At 38.4% G+C, this 17,065-nt stretch overlaps 1 protein-coding gene across 1 annotated transcript in view; it reads right to left on the bottom strand.

Moving 5' to 3' along the window:
* Positions 1–2,003: 2,003 nt before the first annotated feature.
* DNAAF6 (dynein axonemal assembly factor 6) overlaps positions 2,004–17,065 on the bottom strand; it is a 59,318-nt gene continuing 44,256 nt past the window's right edge. The window contains exons 6-7 of the mRNA XM_036271682.1: positions 7,038–7,123; positions 2,004–2,133 (exon numbers count right to left, since the gene is read on the bottom strand). Coding sequence (XP_036127575.1) covers positions 2,004–2,133; positions 7,038–7,123 — 216 coding nt within the window. The remainder of the gene's footprint in view (positions 2,134–7,037; positions 7,124–17,065) is intronic.

The following is a 17,065-nucleotide window of genomic DNA, read 5'->3' as shown; positions in this document are numbered from 1 at the left end:
TATTGATATGATCATGTGAGCTTGATTGGTAAAAGGTAATTTCAGTTTGTTTATGTGATTTATCACATTTATTGATTTGTGTATATAGTACTAGCCTTGTATCCCTGGAATAAATCCCACTTGGTCATAGTGTATGATCTTTTAAATATACTGCTAAATTTTATTTGCTAATATTTTGTTGAAGATTTTAACAACTGTGTTCATCAGGGATATTGGCCTGTAATTCTCTTTCTTATAGTGTCTTTGGTTTTGGAATTAGCTTAATGCTGGCCTCATAGAAGGAGCTTGGAAGTGTTCCTTCCTCTTTGATTTTTGACAATAGTTTGAGGAGGATAGGTGTTAGGTCCAATTTGAATGTTTGATAAAACTCTTCTCTGAAGCCATCCAGTCCAGGGCTTTTGTTCGCTTGGAATTTTTTTTTTTTTTATTACTATTTCAGTTTCATTGTTTGTTACAAGGTTTTCTGATTCTTCCTGATTCGGTTTAGGAAGATGTTATTTTTTCAAGAATTTCTCCATTTTGTTTAGGTTGTCCAGCTTGTTGGCATAGTATTTATTACAATCCTTTTTATTTCTGTGGTGTCATTTATTTCCACACCTCTTTCATTTTTTATGTTGTTTATCTGGGTCTTCTCTCTTTGTTTCTTTATGTGTCTGTCTCAAGGTTCATCAATCTTGTTTATCTTTTCAAAGGACCAGCTCTTGGATTCATTGATACTTTTAATTATTTTTTATTTTAGCCTCTATGTCCTTTATTTCTACTGTGATCTTTATTATTTCCTTTTTAGACTTACTCTTGCCTTTTCTTTGTTGTTCTCTTTGTAATTCTTTAAGTTGTAGGGTTAGATATTTTATTAGATATTTTTCTTTTTCTTTTTTTTTAAGGTAGGCTTGTAATACTATGAATTTCCCTCTCAGGATTGCTTTTGCTGTGTCCCATAGATATTGGGTTGTTGTGGGTTCATTTTTATTTGTTTCCAGAAGGTTTTTGATTTCTTCCTTGATCTTCTTGGTAACACATTCATTTTTTAATAACATGATATTTAGCCTCCATGTGTTTGAATGTTTTTTAGTGTTTTTATTGTAGTTGATTTCTAGTTTCATGTCATTGTGATCTGAGAAGATGCTTGATATGATTTCAATCTTTGTGAACTTGTAGAGACTTAGTTTGTGTCCTAATGTGGTCTATCTTTGAGAAGTACCCATGTGCACTTAACAGGAATTTATATTCTGAAGCTTTGGGATGGAATGTTCTGTAAAAGTCAATTAAATCCATTTTATCTGAGCAGCATGTGGAAGCAGCTGGCAGCTCCCCCACCCAAACTGCATGCCCTGAGTTTCTGCACTGACTAGAAGATGTCCACCCTCACTTACAGCCTCATACTTTGTGTCTCTCACACACACTCACCCACTCATACTCACCCTCACTCTGGTCTTGCCTGCCACCATGATTTTTTCCTCAAGAGTATTTCTGATTCAAGTAAAACATGTGCATAATATGGTACATCAAACTCTTTATTATCCTTTGTTTTTTGTATATTTCAGAACAACAATGAAAACCTAAACACAGAACACTAAATCATTTGATCAAATCAATGAAAAGACAACCAAATACACTTTTCTGGTGATAGCAATGACCAGTTGCTATGCAACTGATTGTATCATAGTACAATTAATTGGCTTAAGTTCTTAAGACTACTAAAATAAGTAGACCAACCTTTTCATGGTCATATCTCATTTATTTAATCGACTATGTAGTAGTCTATTGCTTAACCTGTACATTCTATCCATCGCTATAGAAATGGAATAGCTTATTAGTTTGAGAAAATGGTATTTTCTACTATAGTAGCAGAAATGACTGTAAATTATCAGATTATCAGTATAATTGAATTTAGGCTTTTTCTGGCGAATGTTGAAATAATAAAGAGAAGATAGAAAACATTAACCATTTTTAAAAATTTTTATCAGGGCTATTCTGCTGTGTTCCTCCTTACTCATGCAGTTTTAGAAAAAATTAACAAAATCCAACTCTCGTTTGAAAGTTATGGTGACTTCAAGCGTTTCAGTTTCCAGGATATAGACAGCTTTGGCACTGTTGCAATCCACAGGATGAGGAAGGTTCAACAACAGTTTCCTAAACAAAACAAAACAAAACAAAAATATAAAATCAGTTCCCTAAAGTGATATCAAGAAGACATCACTTTTAATAAGGCAACAGAAAGCAAGATATACCATCACAACATTAGAAATCAAAAAAGAATATTTCAAAAGTGTAAGTACTGGATCAAAAGTATGCCTATATAACACAAATTGGGTATTAGTTTTTTGGCCTTAAAAATCCAAGCAGTGGTTCTGACTTCCCCATATTTTTTCTAAATTGGCCTCGTTTTGTATTATATAAACCTAGTCTCAGGCTACGTTTATAGTCATAAAAATAGAAGCAGTGCAACTTTAAGTTTGTTGGATAGATCTGTTGCCAAACATACTTATATGTGCATGGAATGTGGCTAGCTGACACAAATCTGAAAACTGGAATGGTTCTATAAGAATTCTGCTAACACAACTTTAGGCTGAGTTTCCATTGCAAGTGTAGTCAGTGAAACTCAGGCCTGGAATAATTTCAATACCAGGTAAATGAGAGTGCTTCTCTCTGCTTGTTTCTGGTTCTTTCTACTATGCATTAACAAAGAGTCTCAGTGAGGGATTGCTGGGTTTATTTTGCAGTGGATGGCTCAGTTACTGTATAGCTTCAGGCTTTAGATGCATTGTTGGTATGTGACATCCATAATTCTGCCATAGTAATATGAATCTAAATTATGCATGGGGTTGGCACATCTGAAGGCAATTAAATGCATGAAACACTTGTTACCTCACATTCTCAATAGAGAAGGCTTAAGTATTTCCAAACCAGTGGGCAGGAAAGCTCTTTTACAAAGTATAAAATCCAAATCAGTAAAGGAATCTGGTATTTTTAGGGGTACTTATTAAATACTGCATAAAGAACTAGTATTTGAAAACAAAAATCTTGAAAATTAATTGCTTCTTTACTCATTTGCAGACCTAAGTTCAGGATACTGGACTCATTAAAAGTATTTATCACACATCTATGGAACCTGAAGGAGTAATATTGTGACACTTATTCCATTCCAGACATTTGGGGTAGGAGCAAAAACCACCTTAAGTAATGAAATCATGATGTATTTTAAGGTAGCCTGTAATATTTGACATCTCAAAAAAAAGTAGGTGCAGAAACATTTAGAGTCCATCTTTTTAAAAGTAACAAGATAGCCCTGGGCGGTTTTGCTCAGTGGTTAGAGCGTCACCCTGCGGTTCCGAGACCCGGGTTCGGTTCCCACTAAGGGCATGTGCCTCAGTTGTCTTCGGCCCTGGTTGGGTCGTGCAGGTAGTAGCCACTTGATGTGTCTCTTTTGCGTCGATGTTTCTCTCTCTTAAAAAAAAAAAAAGGTAACAATATAGATTTTGCTGGAATTAGATTTGCTTTATCCTTTATTCTACAAACGATAATATATTCACTTTAAAAAGAAAGCAAATTTCAATGGTGGTAGCTTCACTGTACTAAAATACAAGTATAAATCAGCTGAACAAGGAGTTCCAATGACAATGTGCACTTCTCTGTTCAAAGAGAAATAAATTTTAAAAAGACAGTTAGTGGCCATTGGAATGATCCATCTATCCCTGCATTTATGTCTAGTTCTTAGCAGTATGGCTTCACATACTAAAATTTTGAACAATACAAGCTGTGTGACTTATTTAGGCTCTTAGGAGAAGGAAAGTATTTTTTTCTTGTCTGTTTTACTGTCTCATATATGAACTGAGATGTATATTTAAAGAAAGTGAAGTTCCACAAATACTTAACCACTGAAGGACTGGAATGTATCTTATATTGGTGTCCCCCAGTGTCTAGCAGAAGACTTTATAAATATTTGTTGAGTGAATAAACAAGTGAAAATCAAATTGGTCACCACAAAATTATATTTGAATACTATTTCAAATTATTACTATAAAATATGAACAAACATTTAAACCCAAATTCCTCTGTTTTTACATTGATAAGATCTTTGTATTTTAAGAAGCTACAGTTTAAAAATTGATCAAATGTTTATCCAGTGCTAATTTTCACTAGAAATTATTTCAATACAAACAATAATATGTGAAAATTTAAAAATTATCTATACAGTGAACTATACTTTAGAGATTTGCATGCTTACATTTATATTGGAGAATTCAAGTTGATATTACTTACAAGAGATTTACATAAAGAACAGCCTTGCTCTGTGCATATTTACATATAACAATTTTTATTTTATATAGTTAATAAATAATTTTATTTACATGTCAGTGTTAAAAACAGACATGACCTTTTTAAGGTTTCCTATTGGAGACATAACTATTTTCAAAGAAAGTGCTGAAATAGCTACTGAGCTGCAATTCACTATTTCATTTAGAAAACTTTTTTTAGATATCAATGACATTGAATATCAGTCAACTCACAATTAATCTGAATTAAACGAACACAGTAAAGGTGAGAATTATCTAAGGCAGCTCTCAACTAAAATTAACTTATACTTGTCTTTAGAATGTTTTTATTATCACATTGAAGGAATTTGTTTTAATATTCTTAGAATTCACTTTGAAAAATAATGAAACACCATATGAAGACATCAGGAAATTCTGGGAAATTACCCAATTTCCCCTATCTTTCCTCCTTTCCATCTACTTTATGTTGAGACTCTACATGCTAAAACAACCAGTTTTTAATAAATAAACAATTCAGTAAACTGAATTATTTCTTTTGGTTGTATAATGTTAAATATCTGGCTATTATTAATAATTACAATGTAATTAATTATTATTTGACTGATATTAGTAGTCAATACAATGAAAATGAATTCCTACTTGTTCATTGCCTTATAGATATATGAACAATTCTGAATGTCCTCCCTTATCTTTCTTGAAGCAAGTAAACATAGCTTTATAGGGTGTCAAAGTCAGAAACTAAAGAAAGTAAATGTGAATATAAATAAACTAAAAAAAAAGACACATTTTCAATAATACAAATTAGATAATAGCATGGCTCCAAAGAACACTCCAGTGTTTAAGAAAAGAGATAAAAACCTTAATTCTTCCTATTGTCCTCTATTTTTTTTTATTGTTATTAGTTTATTTATTTTTTGTTACAGATAGTTCTCCTTTTCCCCCCATTGACACCCTCCTCCCGATCCCTCCCTGCATAATTATAATGATTTTTTCCTTATGAGAAAGTATTTATCTGTACTGATCATTTAATATTTAAATATATTATGATCCAAATGACCTAATGCAGCCCACATTTTATGTGGAAAAGTATCTCTGTTTGAGTCTTTCATTTAGTGGGCTCTGCTAGATATCTGGAATGACAGCATAGCCAGAGAAGCTGCCTAAAGATTGATGGAGACTGTAAGAACTGCTAAGGAAATGGAAATTAACTCCACGTTGTGTAGATATGTGTGTACTTTTAACAAGTGCACAGATATCATGGAAGATTGATCGTCCATTTAACTAACTTCCCTTGAAAAGGTTGGGTACAAGAATAAATGTGTGCATAATATGCAATGAAAAAATTACAATATTCCCTGAAGTAAATGGTAGAGATAGTGAATATATATTTTATTGCGTGAGATAATCATGAGAATACATTTTTGAAATTACTATATAAGTAACAAGAAAATATTTGATATGTATTCATCTGTAGATCATTTTGTGTTAAATGCATCTATTGTAGAAATCGAGGTTAAGCTATGTATGAACACTGTATTGTTTATACATATGAGTCCTTTGTGTGAAGGATCTACTTTGTATATTTTTGTAACTCTAAGAGCAACAAAGGAGAATTATAGGTACTAATAATGGAATGAAGAGAATGCTCCTCACACACAATTTGAGATATTGATGAGTTATAGAAAAAGAACCACTGCAGTCAACCAAAATGTGTTTACTGCTATACATTCATATGAAAAGTGAACAATGCAGTGAGATATTTAGACATTTTATCTAGAACACACCAGGTTCCATTGATTCCCTCTTTATAGAGTTAGTTTTGAGAAACAGGACTGATTCATACAGGCTTCAGGATAAAGACTTTATAACATTTTTACTGTATGTATTCAGTTTTGTGAACATGATTTGAACCTGTGTAATAACAAGACAATTTTGAAAATATCAAAGTATTTAATTGAGTAAATCCACTGTCATCTGTATTACTTTAAAATGTATTCACAAAATTTAAGGATCTAGTGATGAATTAGCTTTTAGAATTTCTGTTTTAAGTAATTGATGACAAAAATTTGTGTTGCTCTGGCAAGGTAGCTCAGTTGGTTGGAACATTGTCCAGTACACCAAAAGGATGCGAGTTTGATTCCTGGTCATGGTACATACTAGGTTACAGGTTTAATTCCCTTGTCGGGTTGCACACTGGAGGAAACTAATTGATGTTTCTCTCTCACATCGATGTTTCTCTCTTTTTCTCTCTTTTCTTTCTCCTCTCTAAACATATCCTCAAGTGAGAATTTAAGAAAAAAGAATTTTTGTGGATTTTTAGTTGAATATAATCAAATTTAGTCATAGAGCCCCCACCATATCCAAAAAGTTTAAATATATTGCTTCTCTTATGCTACCACTATAGAAACAAAACAACCCCTCTCAAAAAAATCAAAAACACATGCAAGACCTACAACTTAAGGAATTTTCACCTATAGCTATTTTTCCTGACAGATAAGCCAACTGTATCTGAATGTCAAAGACTGTGTTTTGGAGACATCAACCTACTCCAAATATATAAATGCACAATAGACAAAATTTAAGTATTTCCAAATACATTTATGTTTATATTATGTAGATCGAAGACATGAATGATTAGCTGACTTTTTAACTTTTCTTCAGACTTTAGGGGTGATACAAAATAACTATGTACATTAAAAAATATTGACTGAGGATTCATTCATATTTTAATACATTATTCTAGTTCTAAGTTTTACTCACTTATCAGGAGTACGAAGATCAAGAATCGTTTCCTGGACATTAATTTTAATTTCAGAAGGATTTGTATTTGGCAGTTTAATTTTAACCTGAAAGAGAAAAAGAGAAGAAAAATACTATTGTCTTGAAGAATAGTTAATTTGAAGAGTGTTAGAAAACATAGGGAAATGAGAACTAATATTTATTAAGTGCCAACTATGTGCCAGGCTATGCCATTTCCTCATAGCAATCTTGAAAAGAAGGGATTATTACCCCAGTTTTACAGATGGAAAAACTGAAATACAGTGAAGTTTAGTGAGTGGCCCAAGAGCAATGGTTTGTGATTTGACTGAGGCCTATCAAACTCCAAGGCTCTACAGAAATACTTTGGTAACTTGCCTGTAACCTTCATTGTCTGAAGGTGCATTGCAGTACACTTGCTCAAGTTGGAGACTTTTAACTGCCTTTATATCAGTGGGCCCTTTGTATAAAAAAAATGGTAAGTTCTCATGTTATGTGTGGATTGATGATGCCATCTGGTAGTCTCCTGTCATAAACTCCCATACCACATTTCCTAGAGAAGTGCAGGAGTCCAGAGAAGTTGTTAACATAATAAAAGAGAAATAACAATATGGCCACTACACATAAAATGGGAATATTTATTAGTTTGGTAGGTTTTCACTTAAAAAGTCTCATTTCACTTACCACATGATCCAGTAATTCCACTGCTGAGTATATACCCAAGAGAATTAAAAGCAGGTGTTCAAGCAAAAACATGTACATAATGTTTTTGTTCACACCAGCAGTATTCACAATAGCCAAAAGACAAAACCACCCAAATGAATATCAACTGATGAATGGATAACCCAAATGTGGTATATCCATAGAATAGAATATTATTTAGCTATGAAAAAGAATGAGGAACTATTATGTGGATGAACCTTAAAAACATTAAGACAAGTGAAAGAAGTCAGGCCTAAAAAGCCACCTATTGTAGGAATTATTTTATGTGAAATATCCAGAATAGGCAAATCCATAGAGACTCAAAACAGGTGGTTGCCAGAGGCTGGGGAGGGAGAAAGAAGGAGTGACTGTTAATTGAGCATGGATTTCCTTTGGGTTGATGAATATATTCTGGAATTATATATTGGTGATGGCTGCACAACACTGTGAATGTGCTAAATATCACTAATGGCAAATTTTTTATTATGTCTATTTTATCACAATACAAAATCTCATCTCTCTGACTTAATTAATCCTCTTTTTGATAGAAGTTGATTATCTACCTATCTAACTATCTGAGATGATGTGGCATATGGTTTCCAAAGACAAAGAAAAAAGAAAAACAACCTAAGGTTAAGGTAAATTATGAAGACTTATCTAAAATGAGCTTAAAGACTTGAAATATTAGACATCTGGTGATTTCAGAGCTGGAATGGAAAGGACAAAAGCTATAGATTTTGAGGGTAATACATATCAAATAAATAATGGGAAAAATGGAATTCCTTGTAAGAAGCTTAAAGTAGGCAATAGTATTTTTGCAATATAAAGCATGTGGGCCAGTACATGCCTGTGCATTACAGCTTACTTTATTACAATTGTAAATTTAAAAAATATGTATAAATAGAGTTCTAGAGGTGCTACTCTCTAAATAAATCCTATCCTCCTTCATGGGAGATCCACTAGCCCCACCCTCCTGACTCCCTGCAGCCTCACCCTGTTGAGCTTGGGCTCCTGGCAGAATCTTGGTCAGAGTGCATTGTATGGCTCTAGGACAAGGGCCATTTTCCCTACATACATCTGAACAGTGCAGAGCCCTCTCTTCACATGACCAAATCTTTGTCTGTTTGTGCCTGATAAACTCTGCTTGTCTCACTCTGATGACTCCCTGAAACCCCATCCCACTATAAATTTCTGTAGGCACCAATCAGGTGGCAGGTAGACTTGGTATACCCTGAGACATATGATGAGTGGCCACTGACCCAGCACTGGCACCAAGTTTGAGCCTATATCAGTCTGTTGAGTACCACTTGCCCCTACCTGGTAATTCACTGAGAACCTTCCTCATTACTGCCAGAGATTCTTTCAGTAACTGAGTCTATCAGGCAGCTGGCAGACAAAGGCAGCTGGAGGCATGTGCCATTGGGGGTTGGAAGATGGACTTTTTAACCTTGTGTTAAGCACTCTCAACCTTGTGTTAATGCATTCTCAGAATCCAAACCTGGGGGGCAAACCTGGCCCACCCAGGTGTATTGGGTGTTTTATTTGCATGTGAATAAGGGTTTGTTATCTTTTAGCTTCAAGTTCTCTTTCTGTAAAGAGCAAGAGACAAAGCTAGGGTGTATGCAATAATGCCATCTCAAGGAAATAATTTACTTAAATCCACTTGTGACCTGGGGGTACCAATATGCAAATAAATGGGACTGTATCCAGAGATCGAGAGCATTTGCTCAAACTTTGCAAAGCTCCCCCTCACTCCAAGCAGTGTGTGCTTGTAGTTTCCTTGCATTGTTGTAGACCAATGAGACAGACCAGACTCAGACTCTGAACTGGGTTCAAATTAAGAGAGCTTTATTAGCTGCACGGTGACTGTCACATCCTACACAGAGGAGAGATCAGCCCTGGGCTCAGGGGGAGGGTTGCTTATATAGTTGTTTTAGCCCCTGTTAAGAAATTTGGGCTAAAGGTTTGTGAGCAAGTAAGCACATACAGAAGCAGATATCTATGGTTAGCCTTTACGCACGAGGGGTGAATTAACTATACAATGGGTTAACTCTGGCTGATGTATAGCTCCTTCCTTGCTTAATCAAAAAATTTTTACTATATGTTCACATAGCATGTGTTTGTCCTTCACAACATTGCACTGATCCTGTGAGGCTGAGAGCGAGCAAGTGGTGACCTCTACGTGATTTGGGTATGCAGTGGCGAGATTTGATGCAACCAGCAAGTGGTGATGCAGCGGTGGGATTCAAAGCAACCAGCAAGTGGTGATGCAGTGGCGAGACTCGACAGGACCAGCAATGTAACGGTATGCGAAAGGGAATTAGCAATCTGGATCCAAAGTAAACTTCACTCGAGAAAAAGTTTTCTTGAGCCATGGTGCCCGGGTTTGGGACAGCTGCCAGCATATCTAGTGTCCGGAGGGGTTTCCATTTCAGTATGACAGTATGGGGTCAGTACTTATAGATTCACAGCATGTGACTCAGGAGATCAGTCCCAGCAGCAAGGCGGCTCCAACCTCCTCATCAGAGGATACTCTGGAGCCGACAGCTCCAACATGGTTGCCAAAGGAAACTTTTCCTTTTGTGAAGAATTTCTTAGCCTCACCACACCCAGCAATGGAGGGCTGTATTAAAGAAGCCAGGAAAGTGGGCGGCTTTGGGGCTCTCCCAGCCAGGTCAACAACCGGTGTACGAATGTTTGCTTTATCAGGTTTTTAAAGAATTCAGGAAAAGCTTAAAGGAAAATGGTTTGAAGAGTTCCTTTATGAGAGAACTTTTGAAAGAAATAGCTGATAGTTATCTGATGACTCCCTGGAATTGGACAGCACTAGCCAAAACTGTGTTGATGCTGCCCAAATCGCCATGTGCAAATTAGAATATCAGGAGAGAGCCTCATGAAAGGCATTGGATAATTGTGAATCAGGGATTCCTGTTGGACAAGATATGCTACTAGGACAAGGAAGCAATTTGGATTTCCACGTACAGACAAGGAAAGATGCTCGATTGTTTCATCAGTCCTCTGATGTAGCTACTAAACCTTGGCAGAAGATTCCAGCATCTGGAGGAGACACAGGCCCTTAGGCTACCATTACTCAAGAAACACAGAAATCTTATGTGTCTTTCATTGATAGATTGGAAGCAGTATAAGTAAACAGTTGATAATGCAGAAGCAGCTGGTACATTGCTATTACAATCGCCTGTGAGAATGTTAATGCAGATTGTTGAACTGTGCTTACTCCATTAAGGGAAAAAACCTCATATATAGAAGAATATATACAATCATGTCAAAATGCAGGGACAGAAATTCATAGGTCTAGAGCTTTAGCCCCTGTTCTTGTGACGTTGCCAATAAGAGAATTCAGTAAAAAACAACAAGGGCCTACATTATGTTTCAATTGTGGCAAACCAGGACATTTTCAAAAGGACTGTAGAAAAGAAAATGGCAGAACCCCTGGCCGTCCTACGCAGCCTTGTCCTCGATGTGGCAAAAGCCTGCACTGGGCCAGTCAGTGTAAGTCTAAATATGGCAAATGTGGAAATGCCTTTTCAGGAAATGGGAAGAAGGGCTTCAGACCTGGTGCCCACACCACTCCCTGGGTCCCCCAGCCTCAGGATCTTTCAGTCAGTCAAAGGGAGGGTTGGAGGCCTCGGAGCCTCCACAGCTGGAAGTGCTGGCCTGGATCTTATCACTAACACAGAATTAACTCTTAATGAGTCTGATGATATTTGTTGAGTGCCTACAGGAGTGCATGGCCCCCTGTCAGAGAAGAAAGTGGGTTTAGTGATGGGAAGATCTAATTTAACAATGAAAGGATTACAGGTGGTGACACGGGTAACTGACTCAGATTTTAAAGGAGAAATTACACTAATGCTTAAGGCTGTGCACTTTCATGTATCCACACTGGGAACCTGAATAGCTCAACTTCTTCTCTTATCCTTCTGGGTTCCTGGAGCCAACTCCATAATTAGAGGGAATGCAGGGTTTGGGAGCACTGGTCAGTGTGATGTTCTCCGGACTGCAGCTATTAACACCAAAAAGCCCTTGCTCTCCATTAATATACAAGGGCAACTATTTTCAGGATTAGTGGATACAGGAGCAGACATTTCTATTATAACAACACGGGAATGGCATAAGGAATGGCCTAAAGCCCTGGTACCCCTAATAATTACAGGAGTGGGAGGAACTCAAGCTCCTCAACAAAGTACTCACTCCCTTTCCTGTACAGGTCTAGATGGACAAAAAGGATGGATTCAACCTTATGTCATGAAGTCTCCCCTAAATTTGTGGGGAAGGAATCCTCTCTCTCAATGGGAAATGGTTATTCAAACCCAGCCTTTTGGCTAGGGGTCACTGGTAAAATTCCCCTCCTTTCATTGGCCTAGAAAACAACAGAACTAGTATAGGTTGATTAGTGGCCCTTAAAAGGGGAAAAATTGTTGCATGCAAACATTTTAGTGAAAGAACAATTAGAAGCAGGTCATATAGAACCTTCAGTCAGTCCCTGGAACACTCCCATTTTTGTAATTCCAAAAAAAAAAGGGTGGAAAATGGAGATTACTACATGATTTGAGAGCAATCAATGCTATTATAAAACCTATGAGAGCATTACAACCTGGGGTCCCCAATCCTACAATGATTCCTGAAAGTTGGCATGTAATTGTTATAGATCTTAAAGATTGTTTTTTCACTATCCCTTTGGTTCTTATAGATAGAGAGAAATTTGCCTTTTCTGTTCCCTCCATTAACAATAGTAAATCTATGCAATGGTTTCAATGGAAGGTACTACCCCAAGGAATGATAAATAATCCAATAATTTGTCAATACTATGTTCATCATGCTATTGAGCCAGTAAGGAAACTATTTCCTGCCATTTATCTTTACCATTATATACATGATATTTTATTGGCTGCCTCTACCCCCCCAAAATTAAATCAGGCCTATGTAATGCTTCAGGAGACTTTAAAAGAGGCAAGATTACAAATAGCTCCAGACAAGGTACAGCAATTAGAACCTTGGCAATACTTAGGGTGGCTATTAGGGGCAAGAACTATTCCACCCCCAGAAACTTACCATTCCAGTCAAAATGACAACTTTAAATGAATAACAAAAATTACTGAGAGCCATCAATTGGCTTTGACCTATGCTTGGTATCACTACTCAACAGTTAACTCATTTATTTAATACTCTCAAGGGTGATCCAGCATTAAATTCACCTAGAACTCTATCTATAGAGGCACAACAGGAACTTAAAGAAGTAACTACTCAAATACAAACCAGACAAGCTCATCGTTGGTCATTAAAAAACCCTATTAGATTATTTGTTTATCCAACTGCGCCATATCCTACAGCATTAATAGGACAATTAACACCTGAAATAAAATATCTTGAATGGATCTTTCTACCAGCTACCCCATCTAAAACCATAACTCCATTTGTGGAATAGTTAGCAAATCTTATACCTTTGGCTATAAGGTAGAAAAAGAACACAAGAGCTGACAGGTATGACACTCAGTTTCTACATTTGCCCCTTACTCAGGAACAATTTACCACTTTGATTTCCCAGGCAATAGACTTTTAAATACCTCCAGCAGATTTCATTGGGGAAATTAATTACACTCTTCCAGCAAATATGTTATTGCCAAATACTCCTCAGTTACTCCTTCAGTTGGTGCAAAAATATCAGTAATACCCCATTACCTGGGGCTAGAACTTTATTCATTGACGGATCAGGTAAATAAAAAAGCAGGAGTAGCCTGCAAGGAAAATGAGAATTGGAAAAATATCAGCAGCCTTGAGCCTGGGTCAACTCAGCGTGCTAAATTATGGGCTGCTACATTAGCCTTTCAACATTTTACAAAAGAGCCCTTAAATATAGTTAGTGATTCACAGTATGTGAAGTGCTACAAAGAATTGAAAAAAGCCTTTAACTGATGAACATCTATTAACCTTATTTTTGCCTCTGCAAGCTTTAATAGACCAACGGGATCATCCTAGTTTTCATGTTGTTGTTCAGATAGACAAAGAGGGAGCGAAAGGGGGATATCGATGTGAAAGGGACACATCCAGTGGTTGCCTCCCGCACGACCAACCAGGGCGGGGTACACACAGCAACTGAGGTAGGTGCCTTTGCGGGAACTTAACCTAGGTCTCTCTGGACTGCAGGCCGACACTCTAACTGGTGAAACAAAGCGGCCAGGGCTGAATCGTCCAATTTTTCAACTCACAATCGATCTCATTCCACGCTCCCCGGACCTTTAACACAAGGAAATCAAGAGGCGGATGTCATCATAGCAACAACTCTTGGTTTTCAGCAAGCGCAGTGTGCCCATGCTTCTTTCACCAAATGCTCCCGCCCTCATTAAAACATTTCATTCGACCCTCTCAGAAGCTCAGGATATTATTAAAACCTGCCCAGATTGCCAACATTCTGGAGGGACTCCAACATCAGCCCGAGTCAATCCTCGGGGTTTACTTCCAAGTGCCTTTTGGCAAACTGATGTAACATAAATTCCATCATTTGGTCGATTTCAGTGGGCACATGCCACTAAGGATACCCATTCAAATTTTCTGCATGCAACCACTGCTCCCAGAGCAAAAGCTAAAGACATTAAAGGTCACTGGCTGTCCAGGTTGGCACATATGGGGTTGCCACTGGAAGTTAAAACACATAGTGGGCCAGCCTATACATCTCAAAGCATTAAATTATTTCTCCTGCAATGGAGCATTAGACATAAACCCGGGATCCCCTCTAACCCTACAAGACAAGCTATTGTTGAACATGATCATCCTATTGCAAAAATAGCATGAGCATGTTCAAAAGGGGTGGAGTATGTGACAACCCCCTGTAAATCAGCTTTCCCTGGCAATCTATCTGTTAATTTTTTTTTTTTTTTAAATCGACATGGGTTTGGCACTGCATCTGCAGAGTAACATTTTCAAAACAAGGCTTCTGTTACAGGGCCCAAGCCTTTAGTCCAGTATACAGATCCACAGCAAGGGCCTCAATGGCAAATCCCTGCAGAGTTACTGGCTGGCGGTGGGGGCATGCTTGTGTTTTGTCTCCTACAGGTCCCAGGTGGCTGGATAAAATGTTACCACGAACAGGAAGGGCCTGCCCTTCAACCTGACTCATCATATGACACAGCTGATCTTGGACACTGATTATAAAACTCACACTCTGTCCCAGGCTCAGTCCCAGGGCCCCTCTCTTAAATCCTTTCCTGGGTTACCTGGGGAAGCCTCAAGCAATTGAAACAATGTTCTGAGAAAACGCTAACTAGAATGGGGGCTTCTCTTTCCCCCGAGAATATTTCTTGGCTTTCACACGTAAAATCTTCACCCATTCTAGGGTAGATATTTTACGCTTCTTACCTATGCTATGAACCCCCGGAGTAGTAGATACAACAATGGGAGGCCACAGCAAGAAACCCTGGTGTTTTGCTATACCAAGGGCTAGATGCCTAGGACGGGCTGCCTTTCCCGAAACGGCTGCTGGACCGCTATAGATCTGAGGGAGGTGCCCCCTCAGTTCCAGGGCCCTGAAGATCCTACTTGGGTTTCTGAAGAGTGGCTGGGAGACGCAAAGACATCCCCCCAAAAATGAAAGAAGACCTACTTAATGACTCTGGAGGCATATTCTGGGTGGCCTGTCTACCTGGATGAGAGTGAGAGGGCCAGATGCAACATTGACTCTCTTCTCCTGGGAATGCCGCAAAATGTTAGGGGTCAGTTCAAATCTGGCAAATTATGATTCAAATATGGCAAATTTGGTTCAGACCCACCACTGGGGAAGAAGGGGAACGGATCACCCTCCTATCCTGAGGCACCTCTCAGGATAGAAAATTTCTGAAAGAAAATGTAAACGGTGTCTGAGTGTGACTCTGTGAATGTAATTGTGAGTGTGAGTGTCCTTGCTCCACGATGTTTGTAAGCAGAAGTTTCTGTCTTGGGTTTCTTCCCTTGTTTTTGTCCTTGTCTACTTTCCCACTGTGTCTCCCTCACCTTTGTTACTGTTAGTCTAATCATAGTTAGCAACCCTAATGCCCAGAAGACCTCATTGGGTTGCAGTTAGAAACTTTCTTGAGGAAGGTTCTGATTGGGCACAAATACTGGTTGTGGGCCCCAAATTGGGCCCCAAGAGCAACCTGGGCAGAAGTAAGGCAGTGCCTGCAAGGCAGACATAGAGCATAAAACCGAACAAGATTCTGGTGCAAACATTTCCTCTTTGGGCCCTAGTTAGAGACTAATAAGGTGGGAAAGCCAGGTGTAGTGAAAGACTTGAGGAAAGCAAAGAAGGGCTATGAGTCCTTAGAGACTGCCCCACCATTGACCATTACAGCTGAGATTAATCTTTGTGCTTTGAAGGCCTGGAAAGAGCTCCCAACAAAGGGGAAAATTTGCTAGACCATGCATCCATCAGATAAGGACCTGAAATGCCATATCAAGATTTTATAGCTCGGTTGCTAGAGGATGTTAGCAGAATAATTACTGATTCAAGGGTCATCCCTTCCAGTAGGCCACTCTGTGCTACCTGTTTGACACTGCACTTTGAGACTGTGGTGGGTGTGGGGAGCCCCTGGTCTTGGGAAACAGGGGTGGCGTGGGGATGCATACACAGGCACTCACCTGGTGGCCACAGGGCTCCTCAGGGAGGGCCGAGTGCTCATTCAGTCCACGAAAGGGGTGTGTACCTTTGCTGCTAGCCCAAGGGGCTCCTCTGTCCGCCTCCACAGGCTTGGAAGCAACTACATTCCAACAGGCTTCTCTGAACTTTGGTGGTTTGAATATAGGGATCCCAGGCATGGTTGTGAAGTGCTCTTGGAGAGTTAATAAACACACCGCCCCGTGTAAACATACTTGCTGGGATATCATTCTTCTTCCTGTGCCCTTTGAAAACATGGGGTCACAGAAAATTTTCCCATTCCTCTGCCCTCTGTGGGACTCAAATACTTTTGGGGGAGGGCTTCCTTCGATACTTTTTACCATGTTCTCCTGTTTGGCCTATTGGCCCAATGGGTTGAATTAACAAAGGTAGTAGAAGAAGCCTTAAGGGAAACAGTATACACAGAATAGGATCGCCCTAGGAAGGGTCTGGATGGCAGGCCTAGGTCCCGATTAGGGATTGAAAAGACTAGGGCAAAGTCAGGTGGAGGAACAAAGTAAAATTTTTTACCTTAGAAATATGATAGGTCCAGGGCTTCTTGGGACTGAGTCCATGAGAGCAAAGAATTAGCAGACAGGAGGGGACAAACTAGTTAGTTTCCTAGTATATACTGGTGCAGCAGACTCAATCCTAACTTGGACAATGGGCCCCTAACCTAACCCTAAAC

The sequence above is a fragment of the Molossus molossus genome, unplaced genomic scaffold (assembly GCF_014108415.1).
Source record: "Molossus molossus isolate mMolMol1 unplaced genomic scaffold, mMolMol1.p scaffold_m16_p_2, whole genome shotgun sequence".
Classification (NCBI taxonomy): Eukaryota; Metazoa; Chordata; class Mammalia; order Chiroptera; family Molossidae; genus Molossus; species Molossus molossus.
The sequence above is the reverse complement of the archived record's forward strand: the minus strand, read 5'-3'. Positions and strand labels throughout refer to the sequence as shown.